Source organism: Eumetopias jubatus, unplaced genomic scaffold (genome assembly GCF_037043125.1).
Source record: "Eumetopias jubatus isolate StellerSeaLion01/CBP00866 unplaced genomic scaffold, mEumJub1_p1.0 scaffold_8, whole genome shotgun sequence".
Taxonomy (NCBI): Eukaryota; Metazoa; Chordata; class Mammalia; order Carnivora; family Otariidae; genus Eumetopias; species Eumetopias jubatus.
The window spans coordinates 27,904,791-27,927,966 of NW_028274814.1; the positions used below are offsets into that span (position 1 = coordinate 27,904,791).

The following is a 23,176-nucleotide window of genomic DNA, read 5'->3' on the forward strand; positions in this document are numbered from 1 at the left end:
TGAACCACGCTGCCAACATCAGCAGGACAAGCAAGTCCTGTGTATTGCACTCAAGAGGGGCCTGGACACATTTCAGAAAGAGCAGGGAAAATCTGCAGACTGGGACACTAACTCCTGTCCTGAGCTGACAGTCACAAAACGCAAGTTAATTCGTGTTTCGCAAGATAGTACCAAGGACAGATGGGCGTGGGATTACCCCCGGCCCATCTGGAATCTTATGAACTATGATCGCTCTAGGCTTTTAGAATACCCTGGTCTATACTCCGACCATGGGTGTGAGGACGTCTTTCCTAATAAAGGATAGTCTAAAAAAAAAAAAATGGAACCATAGTATTTGTCTTTCCCGGTGTGTCTTAGAGATCATCCGATCCAATTATACAGATCAAGAGCCCATTCCCAGAGAAATCAAACAAATGGCCTCAGATCATTCCATTCATTGGCGGAAGAGCCAGAGATGAAACCCAAGCTTCCAAACTCTAGGACAGTTGTCCTCACACATTCAAATGATCAATGAATTTCTCTAAAGTCCCAACTGACCACTGCACTGCATTTCTGCAAAGGGTGTGGACACGTCCAATCTGAGGGTGTATGCACCCTGTTTGAGCAACGTGGAATACACAGAAACGAAAATGTGTCCCAGAAGTTCATTTGAAAGAGCAGGAAAGGGGTTGGCATGCCACTCAGCTGTTTCCAGAAAATAGTTATAATGTTTGCTTCATGGTAAAAACGATATATAAGATGCGATCTCGTTCCAATGTTTTCTCTTGGACTTTCGAAGTCTCTGAAATGTAAATGGGACAAGTCACGTTGTGAGGAAAATATGGGAAGGGGAGAGGGAAAATGGCATGTGAGTTCCTGCGTCTGAATTTTGTGAACAAACCTTTTTTTCCTGAATTCGGGTCAGGCACGCAGTACCTGGGAAGGCTTTGCTGCCTTCCTCCACTCAGTTCCTAACTAGGATACACTAAAATAAAGTCCTGCATGAGGACCAAGCTTGAAAAATGATTCTGACACCAGAGGGAGGGTCAGAAAATAGACACAGATCTCAGAAGGCGGGCTCTGGGTGTCCCCACGTCTGCGACTAACCCAGAGGCCCAGCGGGGAGTTTCACCTCGGGGCCCGTCGTCCATAAAGGGGAATAACAAGTAAATGTCACACACTAAGAGTAAGACACTGGAGCCTGGGTTTCTCGATTTCCTGGTCTGCTTTAAAAAAAGAAAAAAAAAAGTGGTTTGAAACGGACTTTAGTCTAGACACTCCCTAAGTGTGTGTTGACTACATGCTAGAAGAACTCAAAATCTAAATTTTTACTTCATGAATTTCCACTGCCGTATATATGAGGGGTTCATAAGCAGCAAAAGCGTTCCGTGACTATGTCCTTTATTTTTTTCTATTAGGTTTGCTTTTTAAATGTTTTAAAGAAATCATCCAAATTTGCACATATATATCACGCTAACCTCCTAGGGATAAGCTAATGCAACTATCTCAAAAGTGAGACAAAACAGGTTGAAAATGGCTCAGTCGGTTAAGCATCCTGACTTCGGCTCAGGTCATGATTCTGGGGTCCTGGGATCGAGCCCCACATCTGGGTCTCTGCTCAGTGGGGAGCCTGCTTCTCCCTCTCCCTCTGCCCCTCTCCCTCTCTCTCAAATAAATAAATAAAATCTTTAAAAAAGGGGGGGGTTGAAAGTTAATTAGGGATACAATTGCCTCAAAAATATTTGAGCAATATTTTAAATCTACAATCTCGTTCTTCTGTGTCTTCTAGATTAAACCCTCTCTCCAATTGCCCTTCTAGTTTCTTCTATTTAAGTGAAGTCAGAAGAAAAAAAACAAAACCACAGAAACACGTGATAACGTTCTAACGAAGAAACTGAATCATCATTATCACGTATATTTTAGATCTTGTGCACCATCTTCTAGAAATATCTTAGAATGCCAAATGAACGGGCAGAATGATAAAATGACACTTCTCTGAAGGAGTGGGACCAGAGATGCTGTATCGCCGCAGACCCTCAAACAAAACATAGCTGGAGTACTGAGTTTGGGATTTTTCTACGTGTGCGCCCCCCCCCACCACCCCCACCATCCCGCCCCAAGAATGTCAAGAATTTGAACTCCCTGTTCTTAAGGTGAAAGAGCATGGACTCAAATCTGTTCATGAAGAAAGGAGGTGGCAGACCCTGAGACATTGGAGCTACACGAGAAAATCTCCCAAATTTAATATGGCAACAGATGATGAGTTCCTTCAGTGCTTTAGAAGTCGCTGAAAACAACATTCCAAGGGCAGGTCATTAAATTAGGAGCCAGTAAGATCTCCGTTTGCATCTCAGTTAAGTCTCTAACTCCTTTATTTCAACATTTAGCTTTAGGTTTAAAATATTTGCTAAGAAAGCAGAGAGGCGATTTAACAGAGATTTTAAAGTGTGTGCCATTGGTTACACATTCTGTCAACAGAGTAAAAGGAAACTATACAGCGTTAAGTTACAAAAACGGCTATTTCGTGTGTCGCAAACATGCCAATAAACCCTCCACTGCTGTGTTATTCAATTCAACAGTAGAAAAGCAAAACAGAGATGAACTCAAGCACCAGCCCAGCTCCTTCACGTCTTGGAGAGAAGCAGGAGGAATCCATCATCTGCAGTCCGCCTGTGGATCTCCTCGAGGAAATCGTCCCCCTTGCTCCTGCGAGGAGACTTGGCTGCCCAGGCCCAGGGTCTGCAGCTCACGAGGGGACACAGAAGGTACTCCGGTCCCCCCGGGGGAAGCCAGGGGGGAGCCTCTGGGCTGCAGAGAGAGCTCCAAAGATGCCCGGCTTCCCAAAGGAATAAATGTTTGCATTACCTCCTAGTGAATAGCTTAACATGTTTGGGTTTTGTTTTTAAATTAGCTAGAGCTACCAGATTCTCTAAGAGCTTGGCCACCACTTCAATAATGATGTTATTTGGTGGTTTTAAAATATGTTCACCTTATTTTTATATTAGTATTCCAACAGACTGTGTGAAAGGCAGTGATCACTAACACAGAACACAATAGGAGCTAACAGTCAGCCCGGCTGCTCTCAGGACCCCGTCTGTCCGGCCGAGGTCGCTGGCATGCACGTTGGGAGCTCATACATTGCTCCCCAGACAGCCCAGGCTTCGGGAGGCGTGAGGGAAGAGACAGATGCTGCTGTACCCTTAGAAGCTAGTTAATAAATATCATCAAAAAACAAAATGGAAAAGAAGCCCTCCGGAGCACAAACCACCTTAGGTCAACTGAATGTCATCTAGTTTATTCAACCAAAAAATCGAGAAAGAAGGAAAATATGAAAACAAAAAGTACTTCTTAACACTAGGAGTAAATAAATTTGTACAACAATTCAGTCTGTATAATATGATGAAATAAATCTACATCTCTTCTTATTTTGGTGCTTTGAATTATACATACAAACAACAATTACAGGGACTTGTTCACAAAGCGGGGAGGCCTGAGCAAGGCTCTGGGACCCCCTTGACGGCAATGTGTGCATGAGTGGCCACACTGACCGCCCAGAACTGATAGAATCTTCTAGACAGAGGCCCACCGCTCTGAACGAATGATTTGCCTACGACTTTTTTCTTTTTTCTTTTTTTTTTCTTTTTCTTTTTTTTTTTTATCCTCTTAATGCATCCAACTGTGACCAGTGCAAGGAATCAACACTGGCAGTCTGTCCATGTGAATAGCAGACCTAGTTTCTTCTTAATTTCCACACTTTATTTCCCCGTATTCCTTAAGATTCTTGGCGTCCTTCATGCCTTTCTTACAGCTCCCCAGATGCAATAACGTCTTCTTCAAATGTACAGTATTTTCTTACAATATAAGTTATATGCAATATTCGGCATGGTTTGTTTTCTTTTTTTCTTTTTTTTTTTTTTTTCACAGCACTAGAGAGACCCTGATAAATAGGGAATATGAGTCTGAATGGCTTATTCACAAATGGGATCCAGATTCGGTGATCGAGAACACAGCACAGTGAGGTCCTTTGCAAAAGTGACAACCGCCCTTTTGCTTTCTGCCTTCAAAACATAGATCCATCGGTTCTCGGCTTCATGATACTGCTCCTGCAAAAATGCACGTAGGAGGGGCTGGAGGGACTCTCGCCGGGAGGCCTAGAAGCATCGAGCAGGGGCTCTAGCCCATGGCGGTGACCATACTGGAAGGGTGGTGAGGTCCGAAGGAGAGGCTGGACGGGGGGTGCATCGGCGACGGCGTGGTCAGCATGTGGCTGGAGTGGCTGAACGGGGAGATGTGGCTGAGGGAGGTCATGTGTCTGGAGAGGGCAGCCGGGTTGAACGAGCTGCTCTTAGGGAAGTCCTCCAGCGTGTCATGCACCTTTTTGCACTTTTTGGATTTGCTAGACATTTTTCGATTTCTGGTCTGGATGCCTTCCTTCTTCATGGTCAGGGGTCTGTTAATCTAAACAAAGATCAATTTTTTTTTTTTTTTTTTACTTTTTGGCTGGCTCTGAAAGGGCACAGGCTTTCACCCCGCAGCACGGCTACTCTGACCGCCCCACGCCAAGGATCTGCTTTCAGGGGCCCCCTTCCTCCCCACCCTTTCCTGTCTCCTTCCCGGGGACCCCGCATCCTGCAGATTCGGTCTGTGGCCGAGTTCCGACTGTCAGCCTCTCTCGGTTGCAGCAACCAAGAGATCAGGGGTGAGGTGTTCCATCGCAGAGGGTGTTAATTATGTTCATCTACATCAGTCACTTTGGGAAAATGTTCCCCAGGAAACTCTGCATTCTCAAGGACTGTGTTCTAGAGACCCACCTCATAAGACTGCATTTCTCTGGTAACTAAAATATAATACGGGTCTGATTCCACTAGAAACTCCTTCGAACATTTCATGAAAATGGAGGCAAGGAAGGAATCTTTAAGACGGAAGTAATACTCTGTCCCCTCATTGGAAATCTGCGCTACGGACCAAGAAAGCACTGACAATGTGATCAATCTCGAGAGTTGAAGTCCCTCTGCTTGGAGAGACTAGGGCCACAGCCCTCTCCAAACTAACATTTGGTTGCCTCTCTTCTGCCCAGCTTTCTCACAGTAACAGGTGCTGTAAAAATCCTCCCCTGGAATGTGTAGGTTCTGGGGCCGTGTTTGAACGCAGTGTGCCTCTCCAGAAGGTTGGTCCCTCGCCCCCATCACAGCAACCAAGCAATGACTGAAAGTTGCAATTTCTGCCTAGTTCTGACTCAGCACTCCTAACCAAAAAGCCAACCAACCCGTCACCGAGTACTTGCTAATAAGCACTTCGGGGCGCGCAGCACTGAGCGGGCATGGAAGCACCCTCATCCTGAAAATTCGAGAGCAGGAGCGAGCTCCAGGAAAGAGACAAGCAAGGGCCTACTCTGAAGGTCTTCAACTAGCCTTCCGCATCTGAGACAGCATACCGTCTCTCTCTTTTTTTGAGAAGCTTCTGCCTGCTTTGTTCTTAAAATGCATTTGCAGGGAGGGGGAGGGGGGGTAGAATCAAGAGGGGCACTTCACAAAGCAAGCAGAGATCACTCCCCACAAGGAGTCAGAACCGGAGGCACCTCAATGGCAGCCAGAGGCCCCATCCAGCAAACCACGCATCTGGCCACGCATCAGGGAAACGTGGCAAACCACCTCGAGGAGGAAATGTCAGGGTCCCAGTTGTTCCTGACTCCTTAGAGAAAAAAGCATCTCTTCCCTCGGGGTCCTCGAGGGTGGAGGAAGAGAAGAGGCTCTCCTGGCTCCAGGATCTACCTGTCTGCTCCCCAAGCTGGAAAAGGACAGTTAAGGGAGACAGAAGCCAACGGTCAAGCGCAAAAGGCTGCCAACAACGCTTCTGGGGACAGCAGACACACAGCTTCCTGGGGTTGAGCCAGGAGAGGTCACCCCAAGGAGGGGCACAGAACCACATGCTGGAGCTGAGACCCAATTCCCTCGTGCGCCAGGAAGGCAGAAGGGCTAAAAGGTCACTGCCAAAAGAACATCTCAGGGTTCCTTCTTCAAAGTGACAATCAAGACAAAGATGCAGCCTGCACAGGTGATAGGAATCTACGGTCACATCAAATCTCCCCCCGAGATAATGTCTAGACACACGGCTCTTTACGGGGATATCTAGATATACACAGCCAGATATCGAAATATAATATCTAGTTACACAGATAGCAACACAAACCCAGATAACTAGTCTCAACACCACCTAGGTACACTGATCCTGAGATAGGTAGTTATCGAAACACCTAGATAAGAAGAAAGGAACTCACTCATAGCATACATAAACAGGCATCCAGCTGGGCATAACAGACATGATGCGATGAGCATGTTAATAGATTATAATCTCCCGTTGTTAGATACACCTAAATTGCCTCCTTTCGTGAAGTCTTGCTAAACCAGAGAAGACAGAGAAACCACTCCTGTTGGGGAGCAAGGTCCTCTCCCAGCCACTGGAGCCCAGCCACGAAGTCGGGAGCAAGTTAAGAATAGGGTGGGAGTGAGCAGTGAAGATCTGATGAGAAACCGACAGGCTTCCGAACTTTCCCTTAGATCGGACACAGTCGAGACCACATCTCACCATGGCTAAGCAGTCCCAGAAATTTATGGCTGGTTAATCTCCCAGCGTTCCTGTGCTTCTGTGGGAAGAGAAAAGAAATCTCTATATTCAGCCAATTCATTACTTTGAACTGCACTCTGGGACACGCTGAGATGAGAAAGTGTTTACTTTCCACCGGTCCCCATCAGTCCTCACACCCCTGCCTGACCTCGCCGGCGGGTCTGGGCCGCTCTGAAATCAGTCCCCACTCTTCCGCTCCAGCAGCCATGTTCATTGGCCAGTATCCTGTGATACTTGATGCTCTGAGTCATAACGCCTTCAAGTACAACGGAAATAAAATAATTTCTGCCCTGCCTGCATCGTGGGACTATCTGAGGCTCGAATGTAATCAAGAAACCTGAAAGTTCTTTGAAAACCATAAATTACAGCCAAACACAATCGGGAGAGGCTAGGCCAATGGCTGGGTAGCCCAGGAACCCTGATGGCCCAAATCTTCCAGATTTTCATCACAAATCTGTTTCTCTGCACCGCAGGGAGCAAGTAAATTTCCCAAAGTGAAAGCGGAACTCGGGGTTCACTGCTGATAAGCAGGCATATGCTGCAGTCCGAGGCTCGAGAGGCAGTGCCTAGTAAGACCAGTTCCGTTAGGCTGGCCATCACACAGGGACCGTGGTAGGAGGGGATGAGATGGAAGGCAGGGGCCGGAGTGTCACGGGGTCCCTGGACATGGCAACAACTTACTACCAAAAGGCAAAGAGGGACTAGGGTGCCGGGATCACCCTGAAGAAGTTCTCCGGTGACTCAAAAAAAAAAATCTAACCAGAGAAGCTTCCTCCTGATTCCCAGGTATTCCTGGGTGAGATGAGTTCCCAGCCAGCATGGCCCTGAGCAAGAAGCCTCTTCCCCATTCAGCCCCAGACTCTGCCAAAGTCAGGTTGGCAAAGAGACATTAGCAGAATCCGAGCAAAAGAGGCAAGTGAGAGAGAGAGAGAGAGAGAGAGAGAGAGAGAGGACAAAGTGGCCATTTTCTTCTTCGGGATGAATTAAAACTTCAGGCCTCATGAGGTCACGGCCTGTTAGCCAGAGTTATTTCAGGCACACACAAAAATACCTGATCTTTTCTATTTTGAACATAAAGATATTACAAGACAGGGCGGGGGCGGGGGGGCGGGTCGGCAATGAAAAGATTAGAAAGGACACAGTTACACCCAGGTGACTGGCTGGTGGTGCTCATTCTGCGAAGAAGGCACAGAAGAGGAGACAAGAGTTTCTCTTCCCTGGGACGGGTAACCCCACTCGGCGTCTCTCCTCCGGTCTCTGCCGGTGCGGACAGAGACATTGGAGGCAATCTGCCGGGCCTCTCATTTCCCACCTTTTACACAGAGAGTCCATTTAACATCCGCAGGGCAGGTTAGGTGAGGCTGCCGCCCTCAGCACGGCACGGCCACGCACACGACCCCCCTCAATTCTCTCTACCTTCCCCTCCCCTGCTCTTGCCTGCTCTCGTTCCCTCTTTTGCAAAAAAAAAAAAAAAAAAAAAAGTGTCAGCTGCGGGGAAACCATCAAACTATACCGGTTTCCCAAAAGGGAGACTGGCAAGCGTAGGCCAGGCCCCCCTGAGGCGCTGGATGGCCGCATGGCCGTGTTGTCCGCACAGATGTGGGGCGCGGGGTCGTCCTCGGCCCCACACTGTCCTGTCTCAGCACCGCCGGGGGGGGGGGGGACAGAGCAGGTCCACTCTGACATTGCTGCTCTGAGGCCTGCCATTTGGTCCAAGGGAGGGCGACCCAATGGAGAAGGGGACCCGGCGCGGGGGATGCCACGTCTGGTCCTGGGACACTTACATTGTGAAGTTTGTAGTACAGCCCACAGGCATTACAGACGGGGTCCCCATTGGCATTTCTTCTCCAGAGCGTCGTGGTGGTGGTTTGGCAGTTCGCACAGGACGTACCTGCTCTTCTTGCTGCCGACTGGGAGTTGGGGGTGGGGGGGGGAGAGAGAGAGAGAGGGTAAAATCAAAACAAAGGTGAAATGGGCTTTCAGAACCATGGAGACACACTGACAACAAGAAAAAGAAAAAAAATTATCATTGAAATCAAAACTAGCAAGTGGCCCACATGAAAGTAATAAAGATCCCCAAAAGCTGCCTCAAGAAGAAAAATACAGCCGATCCCCTGGCACAGGATCGTGTTGCTCGGTCGTCAAGGGGCCAGAATCTCACCTGCCACTCTACGGGGAGGCATCGGGAGGCTCAGAGAGCCCACATCACCACCCTGAGCTAATGGCCCCCCAAGCCTCGGCAAAGTTCCCGGATGTTTAACTTGTACGGGTAGCAACTTTGAATTAGCGTGGTACCGGGCTCTTGGGACCCCTGTGCACCAGACTCCCAGAAAGCCGCTTGCAAGGGCAACTGCCAAGAAGATCGATGCTCAACGAGGCCATCACAACACGTGAACAGCAAAGGGAGAGCGAACCCAAACATCCAGAGCACTTGACAGCTCCCGAATAAAGAAATGCTGGATTCAAAAGAGAACAGGGGGCCCGCACGGTAGGAGAGCATCCGCGCCTCTGTGTGTGTGTGTGTGTGTGTGTGTGTGTGTGTGTGTGTGTGTGTGTGTGGCACGCACCCACAGGGCGGGCCACTTAGGAAGCACCAAGCAGGACATCCTTCATGAGCCAGACCCCCAGCAAATCTGCAGCAGCCTTATACTTGCCTGGCCCACACTCCTGGTGACCACCACCCTCCTTCTCGTTAGGTGGCTTTCAGTTCATGAGCCAAACTGAAAAGCACGGAGAATTCTGCTAATCAACAGGAACCCACCCCCACCCCCCATCCTGCTCTCATTTCATTTCACCTTCGTGAAATTAGGTATTTCCTATTTGCTCTTCACAGAGCCCAAGAGTGGCAGGTCAGATGTCAGGCTCAGCTTGAATTTTAATTATTTGGTTGTGTCACTGACTTCATTTCCTTGAAGAGGGAGATTTTTCTTTCACTTTTTGACACACTTAAACTTACAGAGGGTACTATTCTCTACGTCCACACTTTAAGGAAAAAAAAATGTAAACTCAAATACTTTCCAAAGAAAACGAAGCTGGGTCCCTTTTAACATATACCTCTGTCAATTCCTTCCCCTCTCCCCCCGACCTACAAAGACAATTTCAATTGCAGAAGTATTCCCAGGCTCTGGACTGAAATATATTATCAAAGGCCAGAGGAGGAGCAAGAATTCAGCTATCTGTGATCTAGAAAACTCCAGCATGTTTATAAAAGCCTGAGATCAAACTTAGAGGGATCGTGGTATGCTTTTCCATCAATATTTCATCAAGCAAAAAGTTAGGCCCAACACCCAAAGCTGCCAGATATGCGCAACCTCGTGGCTATTCTGAATCAAGCCGACTGATTCCCCTCCCTTCAAACCACTACATTGTCCCACAGACAGGCTCCTCTTCCCTACAAGCTTTAAGAGCGGAGTTATGGCTTTTATTTATCTATATTTTGGGGGGTATTCTTTTTTTTCTGTGTCCTACAAAAACTGGGAAGAAAAACCAGCTCTTCCCTGTCATCATTGAGAAAGTCCTACTTTCTGGCTGTCCATTTGGGAAACAGTTCCCCATAGCCCAGGGGTGCCGCCTCTGACCCCGCACGTCCGTGCCCACCCACCACTCGTGAACCGTGCTGAGCTGAGACCGGACTAACTTGCACTTGTATACTCTTGGGAAGAAATCAATACAGAAAATCAGTGCTTGATGATTCTGACAACGATGTGATCGTGTGATTATTATTATCTCCCTGTACTTTTTCCTTGATAACAGATACTGAGATCGAGTCGATTAATATCTACGCGGGCAGCAGATTTCCCAGCTCAGCAACTTTAAATGTGTGCTACAAGGACATAATACCAGCCGGCAAAAGTCAAGCTCCAAGCCAGGAGGTCCCTAGTGCAATCCTTCCCAGTGTATTGACAGTAACGTATATACAAGCGGCCTCAGAAAAAGTCTCTGGTCCACAGACTTGATGCGAATTTATACGGACTCTAAAAGCCACACTGTTTGGTTCACTAGCAGGAGACAAAGTACATTAATAAAGCAAGCTCGACTCGGCTAGCCAGTTAGACATACGAAAACCCTGGCAAGACTCAGAAAAAATATTCTATGGATCTCCTCTCTAGTCATTTCTTCTATTTCCTGCATGAGTTTATTCAGGGTTAGATAGGCATCTTACTGAAGAGCTAGCTACATTATGGGCTGGGTGGTCTTCAGCAAATCTGGAAATGTGTACAGCCAAAAGAGCAAATTGGGGAAGCGGGGCTGGCATGAAGAAACAGGAAATATAGGGAAGAAGAAAAAGAAAGTTTAGGTACTCAGAAAGAAGTCAAACACATCTAAAGGCTAAAAAAAAAAAAAAACCCAAAATATCCTGAATGTGCTCTGAGTCGCTCTCCAGAGCATATGAATTCCAGGGAACTAAAAATACAAAACCACCCAGAACGGATGAGTAAGAAAGAAAAGACAGCTTAAAAATGTGACAGCCAATGAACTCCAGAATTAAAAGCAATTATTACTCAGAGTTCTAGAGATTTCTTATGAAAGGTGAATGAAGACAAACTTATATAAAATGCAAGTAGAGCCCTCCTATGCAATCTTCCCAGACAGAAGAAACCCCAAGAAAATGTCAAATACACTCTTGCTCATCAACCAGCCCAGAGTCTGAGACTTGACACCCTCTTTTTTCTTCTCTTTTTTTTTTACCTTAAAAAAAAGTCTAATTATAAGGATGGTACCATGACTTATTTTAACAAGAAAGTTGTTGTTGCTGGTTTTCTTTTCCTCTCTTTCTTTCTTTTTTCTTTCTTTTTTTTTTTTCTTTTTTTTTACTAAGGCCAGGTTTGAGTGATTCAGAACATTCTTTTGTGGTGCGATCATATTCATTCTGTGCTAACACCTCCAGCCATTTTTTTTTTTTTTCAAACACTTGTTCTGATACGTTCAAACATCTTGATGTTTAGGTTGGGGAAGCTGAGTTGTTGTTTATGAGTTATCTCCAGTGCTCAGATATCCGGCAGCTTTTTCCTAGGAAGTTAGCTTTGCACATGAGAGAAAGGAAAAAAAAATACCCAAGTGCATGGGGACAAGTGAGGCGAGGTTGAGAACGCTGGAGAAGGGGGCAGAGAGCAGAAGGGATAAAGCCGGGAGACCCAGGATTGCCAAAAATTAAAGTCACGTGGGCACGTCCATCCCTAGAAAGTTCTTCCTTTCTCTGAAAAGGATGTGAAAGGTGTTAAGTTGCACTAAAATCTGATGGAGATGACAAATAATTCTTTAAAAAGAACATACACACACACTTAGAATTTGATGGACGCTGCTTTATCCACTAATCTGCATGGGGAAATTCCCCTCCTCCCCTCTCTACTGGGTGAATGTCATCACTACAAAAAGCATTTTGATCTCTTGACTGTGGTTAGAGTTATCATTTGCCAAGCCTGCTTTTATTTGTCTGTTACATACACTTGCTATTCAATCCAAGCCTGAGGTTCCAAAGACAAGTTCACCAATGAACTTCTCCTGCTAGTCTTCCTTATAAATTGCTCAAGTATTCCGAAGGGTCAAGACTTTTGAGAAAGAAAGAAGGAGGGGATTAAAAACCATCACCCTCCCGGTAGTGGTTCAAAGGGGAAATAAGAGCAAATGTTACATGAGACCAAGAGGCAAGACAGGAATCGCAGTTTTTCCCAAAGGCATGAGCTGTGGAAAGTCCTCAATCCTTAAGACCAGGAAAGAAGAAAAACTCAGCTCGACTCAGGGGCTGCTGCTAGTGAGATTCAGCTAATGGACCCCAGCCTTCTTAAAGCACGGGCACAGGAGACCCCTCCGTGGCACTGAGCCTGGCTCACTTCCTCGGGGGCCTGCCGCTCAGGGACAGGGTCTAGATGGTTCCTGAGACATGCATCTGCACACAACATCTCTCCGTCTGTGGCACAGCGACTATCAGTGAATCTGAACTCACTTGCCCTGGTCCGCTCTCATTCTATTTGCAAACACATTAGAGATTTGATAGCCAAAGCGCCAGCATCCTTAAAAAATTTGGTAAGTGACTTAGGAAATATGAAGGGGGGTGGGGGATAAAAGACAGACAGAGAGAGAGAGAGAGCTTTGCTGTATATCCAATTTGAGAAAAAAAAGGAGGGGCGGGGGGGAAGGATCCCCAAGCAAGCTGACAGGATTTTGAGCTGTCCTGCCAATTTCCTGCAGCAAGCTCTCCTTCCTGAAGAGAGGAAATTAAAAACACACAATGGTTCGTGTTGGATCGGTGTTTCTGGAGGAGAACTCACCAGCCTTCGCTTGGGCTTGATGAGGGGTCGGTTCTGTCCGTTCATTTTGTGGTAGAGCCCACAGGCGTTGCACAGGTAATGCCCGGTGCCATCCCGCCGCCATAGTGGGGTTGAGGTGGCCCCGCAGTTCACACACTCCCTGCCTTCTGGAAACAAGACCACACATAAGTCACTTATGGAAGGAACACTGACAGCACTCAGAAGGAGGGCATGAGAGTAAAATTGGGCACTTTTCCCCCCCCCTCTCTGCTCCCTCTATTGGGGAACTTTCCCCCCACCCCCCATCCCCCACCTCCCTTAAGGCGGCTCCCAAGTGGGGAAGAGTCACCCCCTGGCCCTGTCATGGCTTAACCATTCCCACACACGCTCAGCAACCGCCCCAAGAAGTGGCTCATGAATAAACAGCAGCAGAACCTTGCTCTGGGCCTGCCTGACTTGATGGGGAAGATCAAGTGCAGCCAAGGAAGAAGGCAAATGGCAACTTGAAATAGTTCCCTGAGAAAATGCGAAGTCCTGGACTGTGGCAAAGCGAAACATTCCAAGTTGGTTCCCTCAAAGGAAAACAAAGGGGCCCCATTACCAGCGCGGGGTCTGTCTATAGAGACCGATTAAATCCTGACTATTCCGATGGGGGAAAAGGAAAGATGAATCGATGGCTAGATAGATAAACAGAGAATAAATCGATGAATAGACTGATCAATGGGCTGATTGATTTTGAGGACCCAGGACTGTAGATTTTACTTCCAATAAAACTGGAAATGTCCCCTGTTGGCGAATAATAGATGAAGACCTGGTGTGGTCCACTCATCCCCACCACCACCTTTTCTCTCTCTCTAGAAAAGGCCAAGTCTTTCTATGATTTACCAGCCACTGTGACAGACACCAAAGGTGAAGGATGACCCCAGCTGGACCAGACCAGGAGGTGTTGGAGGGAAATAGCCCTGGAGGTGCTGGCGGGAGGAAAGAGTCGGAAAGGAGCAGCATGAGGGGCAGATCGGGCGAACAGGCCAATTAAAGAAAGGGGGGGGCGGCCTCTCGGTCGGCTCATTAACCAAGGCCTTCCTGCAGTAGCTTTTTTTCCAAAAAAACAAACAAATAAAATAAACAAAAAACCGGCCAGGCCGGTTCACTCCAGGGGCAGGAGAGTGACCCAGACCCATCTCCGGAGGGAAAGCTCCTGGAGAGAATCCCTCAAAATACCATTTTAAGACCACAGGGGAGTTTTGCTCACTGACTTCTTTCCAACTTCTGTGGGAGAAGGAAAGGGAGGACAGTTTCTGGGAGAACCTGCCCAGCTCTTGGGGGGCCTCAGCCTCCTGGCAGACGTGTACCAGCACCTCTGCCAACCAAGCCAGGCTGGGAGGAGCTCCCGCCCCCCCCAACCCACCCCTGCTCCCCCCCCCCACCTACCCTGCAGGAGGCAGTAGCTCCAATGGAGCTGGTCTCCCAAGAGGAGGAGTCCCGCAGAGGGTTTCGCTTTCTCTGGGGGTGCTAGGGGGGAGGTTTGGGAGGATGGCAGGGGTCAAAGATGAGCCCCTAAGCGTTGTTTCGTTTTATGAGATTAATCGGCTAATTCCAAACCACCAGGCAGACGGGGTGGAGGAAGAGAACCCGGCAGGCTGCTTGGGAATCTAGACGACTCCTTACACCAGGAGAACACGGCAGGCTTGGGGGCCTGTTTGGCCTTTGGAAACCCCTAGGCCAAGTATGAAGGACGTTGGAGGTTCGCACCTGTAAGCCTGTTTTGTTTTGTTTTGTTTTTTTCTCCAGGGACAGGCTCTGGGGAAGGAAAAAGACTTTCAGAAATGGAGGGCTTTGCCTGACACTGGAGTTCATAATGGTGCTAACCAGTTTTTGTCCACTTTCCTTTTAAAAGGAAAAAAAAGAATATAAGGAGTTAGAAACGCTTTATATATATATATATATATATTTTTTTTTTTTTTTCCACCATATTCCAAAAAGCTGTTCAACCCAGGGTCTACAGAGAGCCTCCCACAAGCCACTGGCCTTCTCCCCAAACTCAGTCGCTACCGAGCCAGGAGCACGTGTCCAGGTACCCAACAGTATCTACCGGGCCTCAAAAAGGCTTGGGACCAAATTACCTCGATACCTTCCACTGGAGTCAGAAGCCTACGCCCTCGGTGGTGGGATGAGGGGGAGGCACGGAGAAAGGGGGAAAGGGCGAGTGGGCGAGGAGGTGCCTGCTGCAGCCTAGCCAGGGGGTGGGCAGGCCCGGCAGGCCCCGTGCCCCATGCAGGCGCTGGGTGGGCCCTTCTGGGGGCAGCGATACCGGCCTGTGCTGGCCGGGGCCCCAGGCCCACTCCCCATCCGGCCAAGACAGGGGCCTCTCGGGTCCCTTGGCACCCGGTGCCTTTGCCCCGCTGCGCAGGGAGGGCTCAGGCGAGGTTTTGCAGGCCCCCTCCTCCGTCTGCTCCCGCAGCACCCTCTGGGGGTGGAGTCCCCGCTGGCTTGGGGCCGGCAGCCCTGCTCCTAGGCACCGGGGGCTGGGGGATCTCCCGGCCTGACGAGATTAGTCTGATTTCCTTTCCTTTTCAGAGGGACCTTCAAAACTAGCAACGGCTGCCTCTTCAGCCAAGCTCTGCACACTAGAGCAATTTTCTGTCTTGATTCACTCCGCAAGTTTGCGATTGCCTTGTCTGGCTTTTTCTTATTTATTTTTTTTTTTTTCTTCTCTCATTGTTGCCGCTAGTCTGTGACTTCAGCAAACAACCCATTTTCCTAATGGAGGCCCCGGCTCTCTCCTGCTTTCTTTCCCTCTCCTCGCTCACTGCCTGGTGTGAGCGGCTCAGACAGACACCTCTCTCTCATAGGTGACAAGAACCACAGAGCGGCAAGGCCTCTTGACATTCGACAGCCATTTTCAAACACCCTCCCTGGCCTCCAGCTGAAATCCTGAGACCGGGGCTGGACGGAAAGAGCGGGAGCCGGGGGCGGAGGCTGCGAAGGAGAAGGTGGGGCGGGATACCCACAGTCTGGCGGGGGGGGGGGGGCAGAAAGGGCCCTTCGCTAAAAGGCTTTGTCTTTTGTTTGCAGAGGGAGACCCAGAACTGACAGCCCGGCGTTAGAACAGCACAAGGTGCCCTAACCACGGCTTCAACCGTTCCTCCAAAATGCAACAACCCTCTCTCCTCCTGTCTCCACCTTAGGCAAGTGCATTTGCACAGAGTTCAAAAAAAAAAAAAAAAAAAAAACTCAACCACGAAACCCCAGAGAACTCCCTGAAGAACTGCTACCACTTCCACCCTCTCTACCCAGAAGGGTCTAGAAACCCTCCTCCCCCCCACTCCCACACTCCCGAAAGTCCCAGCTCCCTAGCTGCCCAGGTGTGCTGTTTTGGGGTTTCTGACTGTGAGAAAGGAATAAGAAGGAGGAAGTAAGAAGCCAAATTGCAATGTCTTCTCTCCTCTCCCCACCTACCAAAAAAGAAAAAAAGAAAAAAGAAAAAGATATATATATATACACATACATAGAATAAAATGAGTCCATAGGTGCTCCTGGCTCTGGCTTAGGGTAACTGCACCTCTTCCTCCCACCCACCCCCAAATGTTCAGGGGCTTGAGGAGTGAGGGAGAGGAAGAAAAAGACCAGCCGAAGGCCCGAAGGCGTGCACACAGAGGGGAGAGAAACCAGAGACTCTGGAAAAGTCGTCCTGTCCCCTCCTCCACTCAAACCACCCCCCCAGCCTCAGATACCACGATCTTTCCCCCAAAACTTTGCGCTACCAGAAAAGAGAACTTAAAAAAAAAAAAAAAAAAAAATTCCCATCACTACCTCAAAATGCATCGGCTTGCTCTCTTTGCAATCAGTCCTCAAGCCCTGATCTAATCCCAGCTTTTCTGAGCCAAGCTGAACCCCATTTCTCTGGAACCCTCCACTCCGTGCCCAAGCCCAGCCCCCGGCAAGGCAGCCTGGCCACTTTCCTCCGCCTGTTCTCCCTTCCTCTTGCTTTCTCTTTGACTCCACCAGCGAGCCTACCTCCCTCTCCCTCTGCCGACTTTCATGTACTGAACATGCAGGTCTGAGTTTCTCTGTCAGCCTAACCGCATCCGGACTCTATTAAAGTTCCTGGCGCGGGATAAACAATGCAACTGTCGCACGCAGCAGTCTGAAAATAATTGGATTAGCTAAAACATATCAACTAAATAGAGACAGTCCTGCCCAGGCAGTCAGAGTGAATGTCACCCTGGAAAAAAGAAAAAAAAACCCTGAAAACTGATCTCATGGTCACTGGACTCCCAGAGCCCTCCCTTGGAAGTTTTTCAAACCCGGGTTTTGCAAGCCCGGTTTCAAGACTGCTCGTCCCACCCATAAAAGACAAGTGATTTTCACCAGTTCTTTGTATATAGGATCTCCATAGATAGAGGGCAGAGGTGAGACGTTGGAATGAGCCAGGACAGACAGACCCACCCCAAAATGGACCCACCCGCGGAGACAGAACAATCTTCGAAGAAAAATCATCTTTCAAACTATAGCTAAATCTCATCTGAGAGAATCCCAAGGTCTCTCCAATACTTGGGTTAGAAGCAACATTGGTGATGGATTATTTTATTTTGAAAGCCAGAATATTCTGTGTGGGTTTGGTGTTGCTTTTTTTTTTTTTTTTAAAAGCAAGTGTCTAGAGCCACAGAATAAAGATGCAGCACGCTTTTAGACAGGGGGTGCTTTTTTGAGAGAGGATGAGCAGAGGAAGCGGAGACCCACACCTAGGGAATGTCGTTCAGTCTTGCCTACCTCCTCTGGCTTCAGATCAGTCGAGGAATAGGTCCTGAGGTGCCTTCCTGCCCCTGCCTGTGCGGCCACCTCAGGTAACTGGCCCCCCTGGACTTTGGATTTTCATTCCAGTTTCCCCAGGGCAGAGCCCACCTCTCTCCCAGAACTTAGGGGGGCGGCCTCTTTTCCACGCAAAGAATAGGTGTACTGCTCTTGCCAGGGTCCTGCCCCCCCACACACACACACAAAAATATACCCATGCTTTATTTATCCATGTCCTCTGTTGCCTGCATGACCCCCTCTGAGCTGAGCCCAGAGGAACAGGCAGACGGGGCCCCAGAGGCCAGGGGGGTCAAACGAGGGACCTGTGTTTGTTTAGGTTTGAGGAGGTTTCGTTTTAGCATTAAACACTAAAGATTTATTCCCTGGTCTTTCCATTTGGTCTTGGAAACTGACTAGAGGTTACTGGCAGAACCCAAAGGTCCCTGAGCAGGCGGGACAGGGTATTTGTTTTTGTTTGTCTTTTTCCTTCCCCAGCTGGAGCGGGGGGTGGGGGGGGTGGGGGGGTGGAGGGGGGTTAAATTAGATCCCACTTCCCCTCTGCTCTGAGGACTGGAATGAGCTAGGACACACCTCATTCTTTGCCCCCGCTGGAAGAAAGGGAAGAAATCAAATCTCAGAAAGGTCTGGAACACCAGCCAGATGCCCCCCCGAGGGGCCAGACTGAGGCTCCCTCCTCCGCGCCCCGGATTTAGGAGACAGGAGAGGTGGGAGGAGGAGAAAAGGCCTGGGGGGAGGCGGAGAAGGTTCCTACCTGTGCTGGATCTCGCCTTGGGTCTCGACTTACATCCGAAGCCGGTGGGGGAGCCCCCCAGCAGGCTGCTGGGCGGGAAGAGTCCGGAGCTGTATTCGGGGACGTAGGGCGGGTACGTGGTGATGGGGTGGTGCGCCGACGAGGCCGCCCCTCCCAGGGTGGTCATGCTGCCCCGCGAGTGCGTGGACTCGAGCTTCATGCTGTCGGGCAGCGGCACCTGGTACTTGATGCACTCTTTCTCGTCCTGCCGGGCCGAGCCGGCCGAGCCCGGAGTGGACAGGGACGGGTCCGGGGAGACGTCCTTCGGCGGGGTGGGCGGGAAGGTGAAGAGGTGCGGGCTGGAGTGGCCCGCCGACAGCGAGGAGGACGAGGCCGGGGGGTAGACGGAGAGGGGCCCCGGGGAGCCGTGGTGGATGGACGTCTTGGAGAAGGGGCTGAGGTTCCAGGGCGACGCGGTGTGGTGGCTGCCCAGAGCTTTGCCGCCGTCCAGCCAGGGCAGGGATCCGTGCAGCAGGGGCGGGCGGCACACCTGACTCCCTGCGCGGGAAGGGGGGGTGGGGGATGCAGGAGAGAGAAATGCCCGTGAGAGCCGTTTCGGAGGCCCTCCACACACCTGAGGGTTCTCCCCCTGCCAGGGCAGTCCCAAATACACCCTGGATTTGAGCGCGGGCCCACTCCTTCACCCAGGCCGCCCACCCCCCCACCCCCCACCCCCCACCCCCCACCCCCGCCCCAGGACCTTGGCCAGCACACACTTTATGCCCGTGTCTCCCACATGAAGGTCCCCTCAAATCCAGCAGAATTAGGGGCCTGTGTCTGACACCCAAGAGGTGCTGGGAGGGAGTGGAGAGAGCCCCTGGGCGTATTTGGTCTCTCCAGATACAGTTTCTAAATGGCATCCCCTGAGGTTCCTCTCTAGAACCTGACTTGATTTATTGGTTTCCTTCCATGGCCCAGCAGCCCCCATCCCAGACCTAATCCCAGCCAGCCTGGTAAGAGTAGGCTGTGAATAATGAGGCCTGATGGGGAGAGCCTGGCCGCACAAGGGCTCCACACCAGGAAAAGACACGGACCTGGAGAGAGGCCCCACTCCCGAGATCCAGTGCAGGAAGGAGGGTGCTCGCTCTCAGAAGGGAGGAGGAGAGGGAGCATTTTGGGGTTACTTCCCTGAAACCCTGCTTCAGTGCTTGCTCATAACTGGCAAGGCCTGAAGTGGGATTTGCAAGGACACCTTAATTGCCCAGACTGTTGGAGGCAGTTTCCAAGGCTGGACTCTGCCTCTCTCACCCTCCCAAATCCTCCAGAAGGAAAATAAAGTAAACCCCATATTTGCCCTCAAAGTTGGGATTCCACCAGTGCCATAGGTGAATTTTCACCTGTGCCCCAGCGACACAAAATTCCTGTTGACATATATATTTCGCTTCTCGACAGAGCATTCGAAATACAGAGTTTTCAGATGGCCATAACTCAGACACGTCCATCCACCCTGAGAGGGGTCCATGCCGGGGGCAAGTGCAAATCCACACACTTATTGATCTTTTAATCCACTACCTGCCTCAGCATCTGACATTCTATTTAACCATGAAGAACAATACTGAAACTAAAATCTTGAGAGAGGAAGGGGAGGGGAGAGGGAAGGAGAGTTCTCTGAACGCCAAGGGTCAAGATTCAATGTTATGCAGGAAGTAGTATAGTAAATAATATTAAGTCTGCATCTACCGCATTTCCACTTAACTGCTGATCTGCACAGAACAAGGGCAGAGAGCGCCCCATCCGCAGGAACAATTGTTTAAAACCTGGTGACAGCAGGGCGGAGGCCGCCTGCTGCAGAGAGTCTCTGTCACCGGCGCCGACGCAGGCTCTAAGTAGGGGACCAGGGAAGACTTCAGTCGCCCAGACTAAAAGAGACTCACATTTTCTCTGCCTGAAGTGGTGCCTCTATTTCTTCTTTAGGAACCCACTTATGCTGGAAAGCTTAGAGCTTTCCCCCCAACCCCTAACGACACAGGGCTGGATTTCTTAACCTTTTAGAACTGGTCTAAACTTTTCAAAGGTGAAAGAGAAAGAAAAAAGAAAGAAAAGACAACTGGAATCGCTCCCACATAAGAAAGAAGCCCCGGTGGATCCTAAATTTTCTTTGGGAGCCTCATGGGACCGTTGTAGGCCGAGGAGAGAGTAAGGCAAGGGTTTGGGGGAGCAGGCAATGAGGCAACCTAAAAGCAAAGACGCAGGAAAATTCTGTGCAGCCGGGAGTCTAGGAAATTTCAAATGTCTCCCATTTAAGACAGTAGTCTCTCCACCAAAACCCCCTCAAAGTACCGGAGTTCCATTCCATTCCTCAGAGCCAAGAGGTGGCAGACCTGCCTAGGAACCAAACGCACTAGCTTTGGGGAAAGGTCAAAAAACAGGGATCAGGGATGCGAATCAAATTTCTCTCGGGCCTTTCTGAAAATGTGCCGGAAAAAAGAAACTGAGGAACGCTGGCAGAAGCACCCCCCCGCCACAACCCCACCCTGAGAAAGAACTACAGGGTAACTGGGGAGCGAAGCCCTTTTTGAAGGAACCAAGTCCGAGCCGGGTTTGGCCGGCGCCGGCTGCGGGCCCACGGAGCCGTGGCCGCAGGGGCAGAGCCTCGGCCCGCGGAGCCCCGGACCCCGGAGGCCCCCCGAACCTGCGGCCGTACGGGGACAGAGGGTTGCAGTCGGGCGCCTGCCAGGTGAGCGCCAGGCCCGAGACAGAGCAGCCAGCCGCGGAGAGACGCCTGCTGCGACTTTTTAAAAAACACACTCTCGCGGCGATTGAGACTGCTTCCTCGCCCATTTCCGGGCCCCAGTTTTTTTTAATTGTAGCAGGAACGGCCCTTGGGGGCTTTGGCTGGGTCTCCCACCCCCCGGTCCCTCCCCGCCTCCCCGGCCCGGGTTGCAGGGGGGGTGGGCAGCGGCGGCGGCTGGGCAGGCGTCCCCGCACCCCGGGGGCGGACTCACCGTGGTGGGTCGGAGGGTACCTCTGCACCGTGGCCCTCACTGAGTTTCCGTAGTAGGAAGGGACGTGGTTGCCTTGACCGTCGATGTTAAAAAGTACATCCACCTCCTCGGGCAGGGGGTACTGCGCGGGGTCCATGTAGGAGTGGCCGAGGCCCGGGTGGTGCGTGTCCGGGTGCTGCCCGTTGAGGACCGCCGGGTGGTGATGGCTCACCCAGCGCGGCTGGTCTGCCGTCACCTCCATGGCCCCGGCTGCACTCGCGCCCTCTCGCCGGGCCCGGAACCCGCGCACGGAGAGGGAGGGCGGTCGGACCGGAGGGTCGCGGGGCTCTGAGGCTCTGCAGGTGCTCCTGCCGTCGGAGGGGCGGGGGTCGTTTAATGATTTGTTTTCAGTGGGGCAATGGGAAAACTAGGAAGGAAAGGTGAGCAAAGGAGATTAAAACAAAAACAAAAACAAAAACCTTTAAGCAGTATTTTAGCTAAGAGAAGAAGAGGAAGAAAAAAGAAATTCCAGAAAAACAGGTACGGAAGGATAAAGGGGGAACCAAATTCTAAAGGGGGAGGAGGGCGAGCGAGGGTGGCTGGAATTCTGCAAGTGGGGCTCTTCTGCACCGGGGCTTCCTCAGCGGCTCGGAGGCTGAGGCTCTCCTCGGGTCACCTGCGGAGGAGAGAAGGGGGAGACCTGGATGAGCTCCTAAGTACTTGAGCACCTGAGCTTATGAAGTGGCACCACCTCCCCGCGAGCCGCCCGGCCCCGCGCCCGCGCACCCAGGACACGCGCACACACGCGCACACGCGCACGCCTCCTCCCGAGCGAGGCCCACCGGGACGCGGCCGCCCAGGGAAGGACTCCCAAGTACATCGCCAGCAGCCCGGCTCTCCCGAGGGCCCTGCACTGACTGAGCGGTTCCAGTTCGGCCGACAGCTCCCTCCCCCCCGGGGACAGCGATCCCGGGACCTTCCTTCCAGGCCTCTAGCAACTCTCCAAAGGAGGAGGGTTGAGTTTAAAGTGTTTTTAAAGTCCTCCCAAATGGAGCGAGGGGGGAAAAAAAAAAAATCAAACTTAAAAAAAAAAAAGTTGCCAGTACCAACCTGGGTAGCGAGGAGCAGAGAGGAGGAGGCGTGTGACCTGGGAGAGCAGAAACTGCTCGGTCAGATTGCGTGGCTCGCTCCGTCGCGCGCGCTCTCCGTCTCTCTCTCTCTTTTCCTCTCTCTCTCTCTCTCTCTCTCTCTCTCCCTCTCTCCAGTATTTTTTTTTTTTTTTTTACAGGGAATGCATTCTTTCTGAAAGTATCAAGACGGCGCCAGGCAGCTCAGTGTTCGCAGACAGCTGTGGCGCGACGCAACTTAAGGAGGTTCTAGTGTCATCCGCGCCGAGGGGGAGGAGCCTGGCGCTGGCGAGGAGGGGACAGGATCACCCGCACAAGGAAACTGCAACCCAAACCCGCTCCAGGACCTCACCACCCCTCCCCTGCACCCCTCCGCCCCTGCTCCCGCCCCTCCACTGACCGGAAGCGGGGCGCCGCGGAGGGCCGCCCGGGCGGAGGATCGGCGGAGCGGGTGGGCAAGGCCCGCGGGGTTTGGGGCGGAGGGGGCGGGCAGGAGGGAATTTGCGCTCTGGCCCTTTAAATGTGGTTCCCGCTCCTGCCAATTCATTCCGGCTCGGGTGATTATTCCGTGCCGGGGAAACCGGCCTGCCCCATTCATAAAGTCAATTTCTACAGGCAGCCTTTATTTTCCAGACTTTTTTTTAATGGCCAAACTTCTTTTTAAATTCA

At 50.8% G+C, this 23,176-nt stretch overlaps 1 protein-coding gene across 2 annotated transcripts; it reads right to left on the reverse strand.

The window, feature by feature from the left end:
- Positions 1-2,333: 2,333 nt before the first annotated feature.
- Positions 2,334-22,758, reverse strand: GATA3 (GATA binding protein 3). 2 transcript variants are annotated; one of them, XM_028114666.2, is made up of 6 exons: positions 22,491-22,758; positions 21,402-22,056; positions 18,418-18,954; positions 12,873-13,015; positions 8,388-8,513; positions 2,334-4,437 (listed from the first exon to the last, which is right to left on the reverse strand). In XM_028114666.2, the coding sequence occupies exons 2-6, from the start codon at positions 21,640-21,642 to the stop codon at positions 4,153-4,155; spliced, it is 1,332 nt and encodes a 443-aa protein (XP_027970467.1). In that variant the 5' UTR covers positions 21,643-22,056; positions 22,491-22,758; the 3' UTR covers positions 2,334-4,152. The 2 variants fall into 2 exon arrangements, with proteins under 2 accessions (XP_027970467.1, XP_027970466.1); XM_028114665.2 differs by having other exon boundaries at positions 12,873-13,018; positions 22,491-22,757.
- Positions 22,759-23,176: the final 418 nt, after the last annotated feature.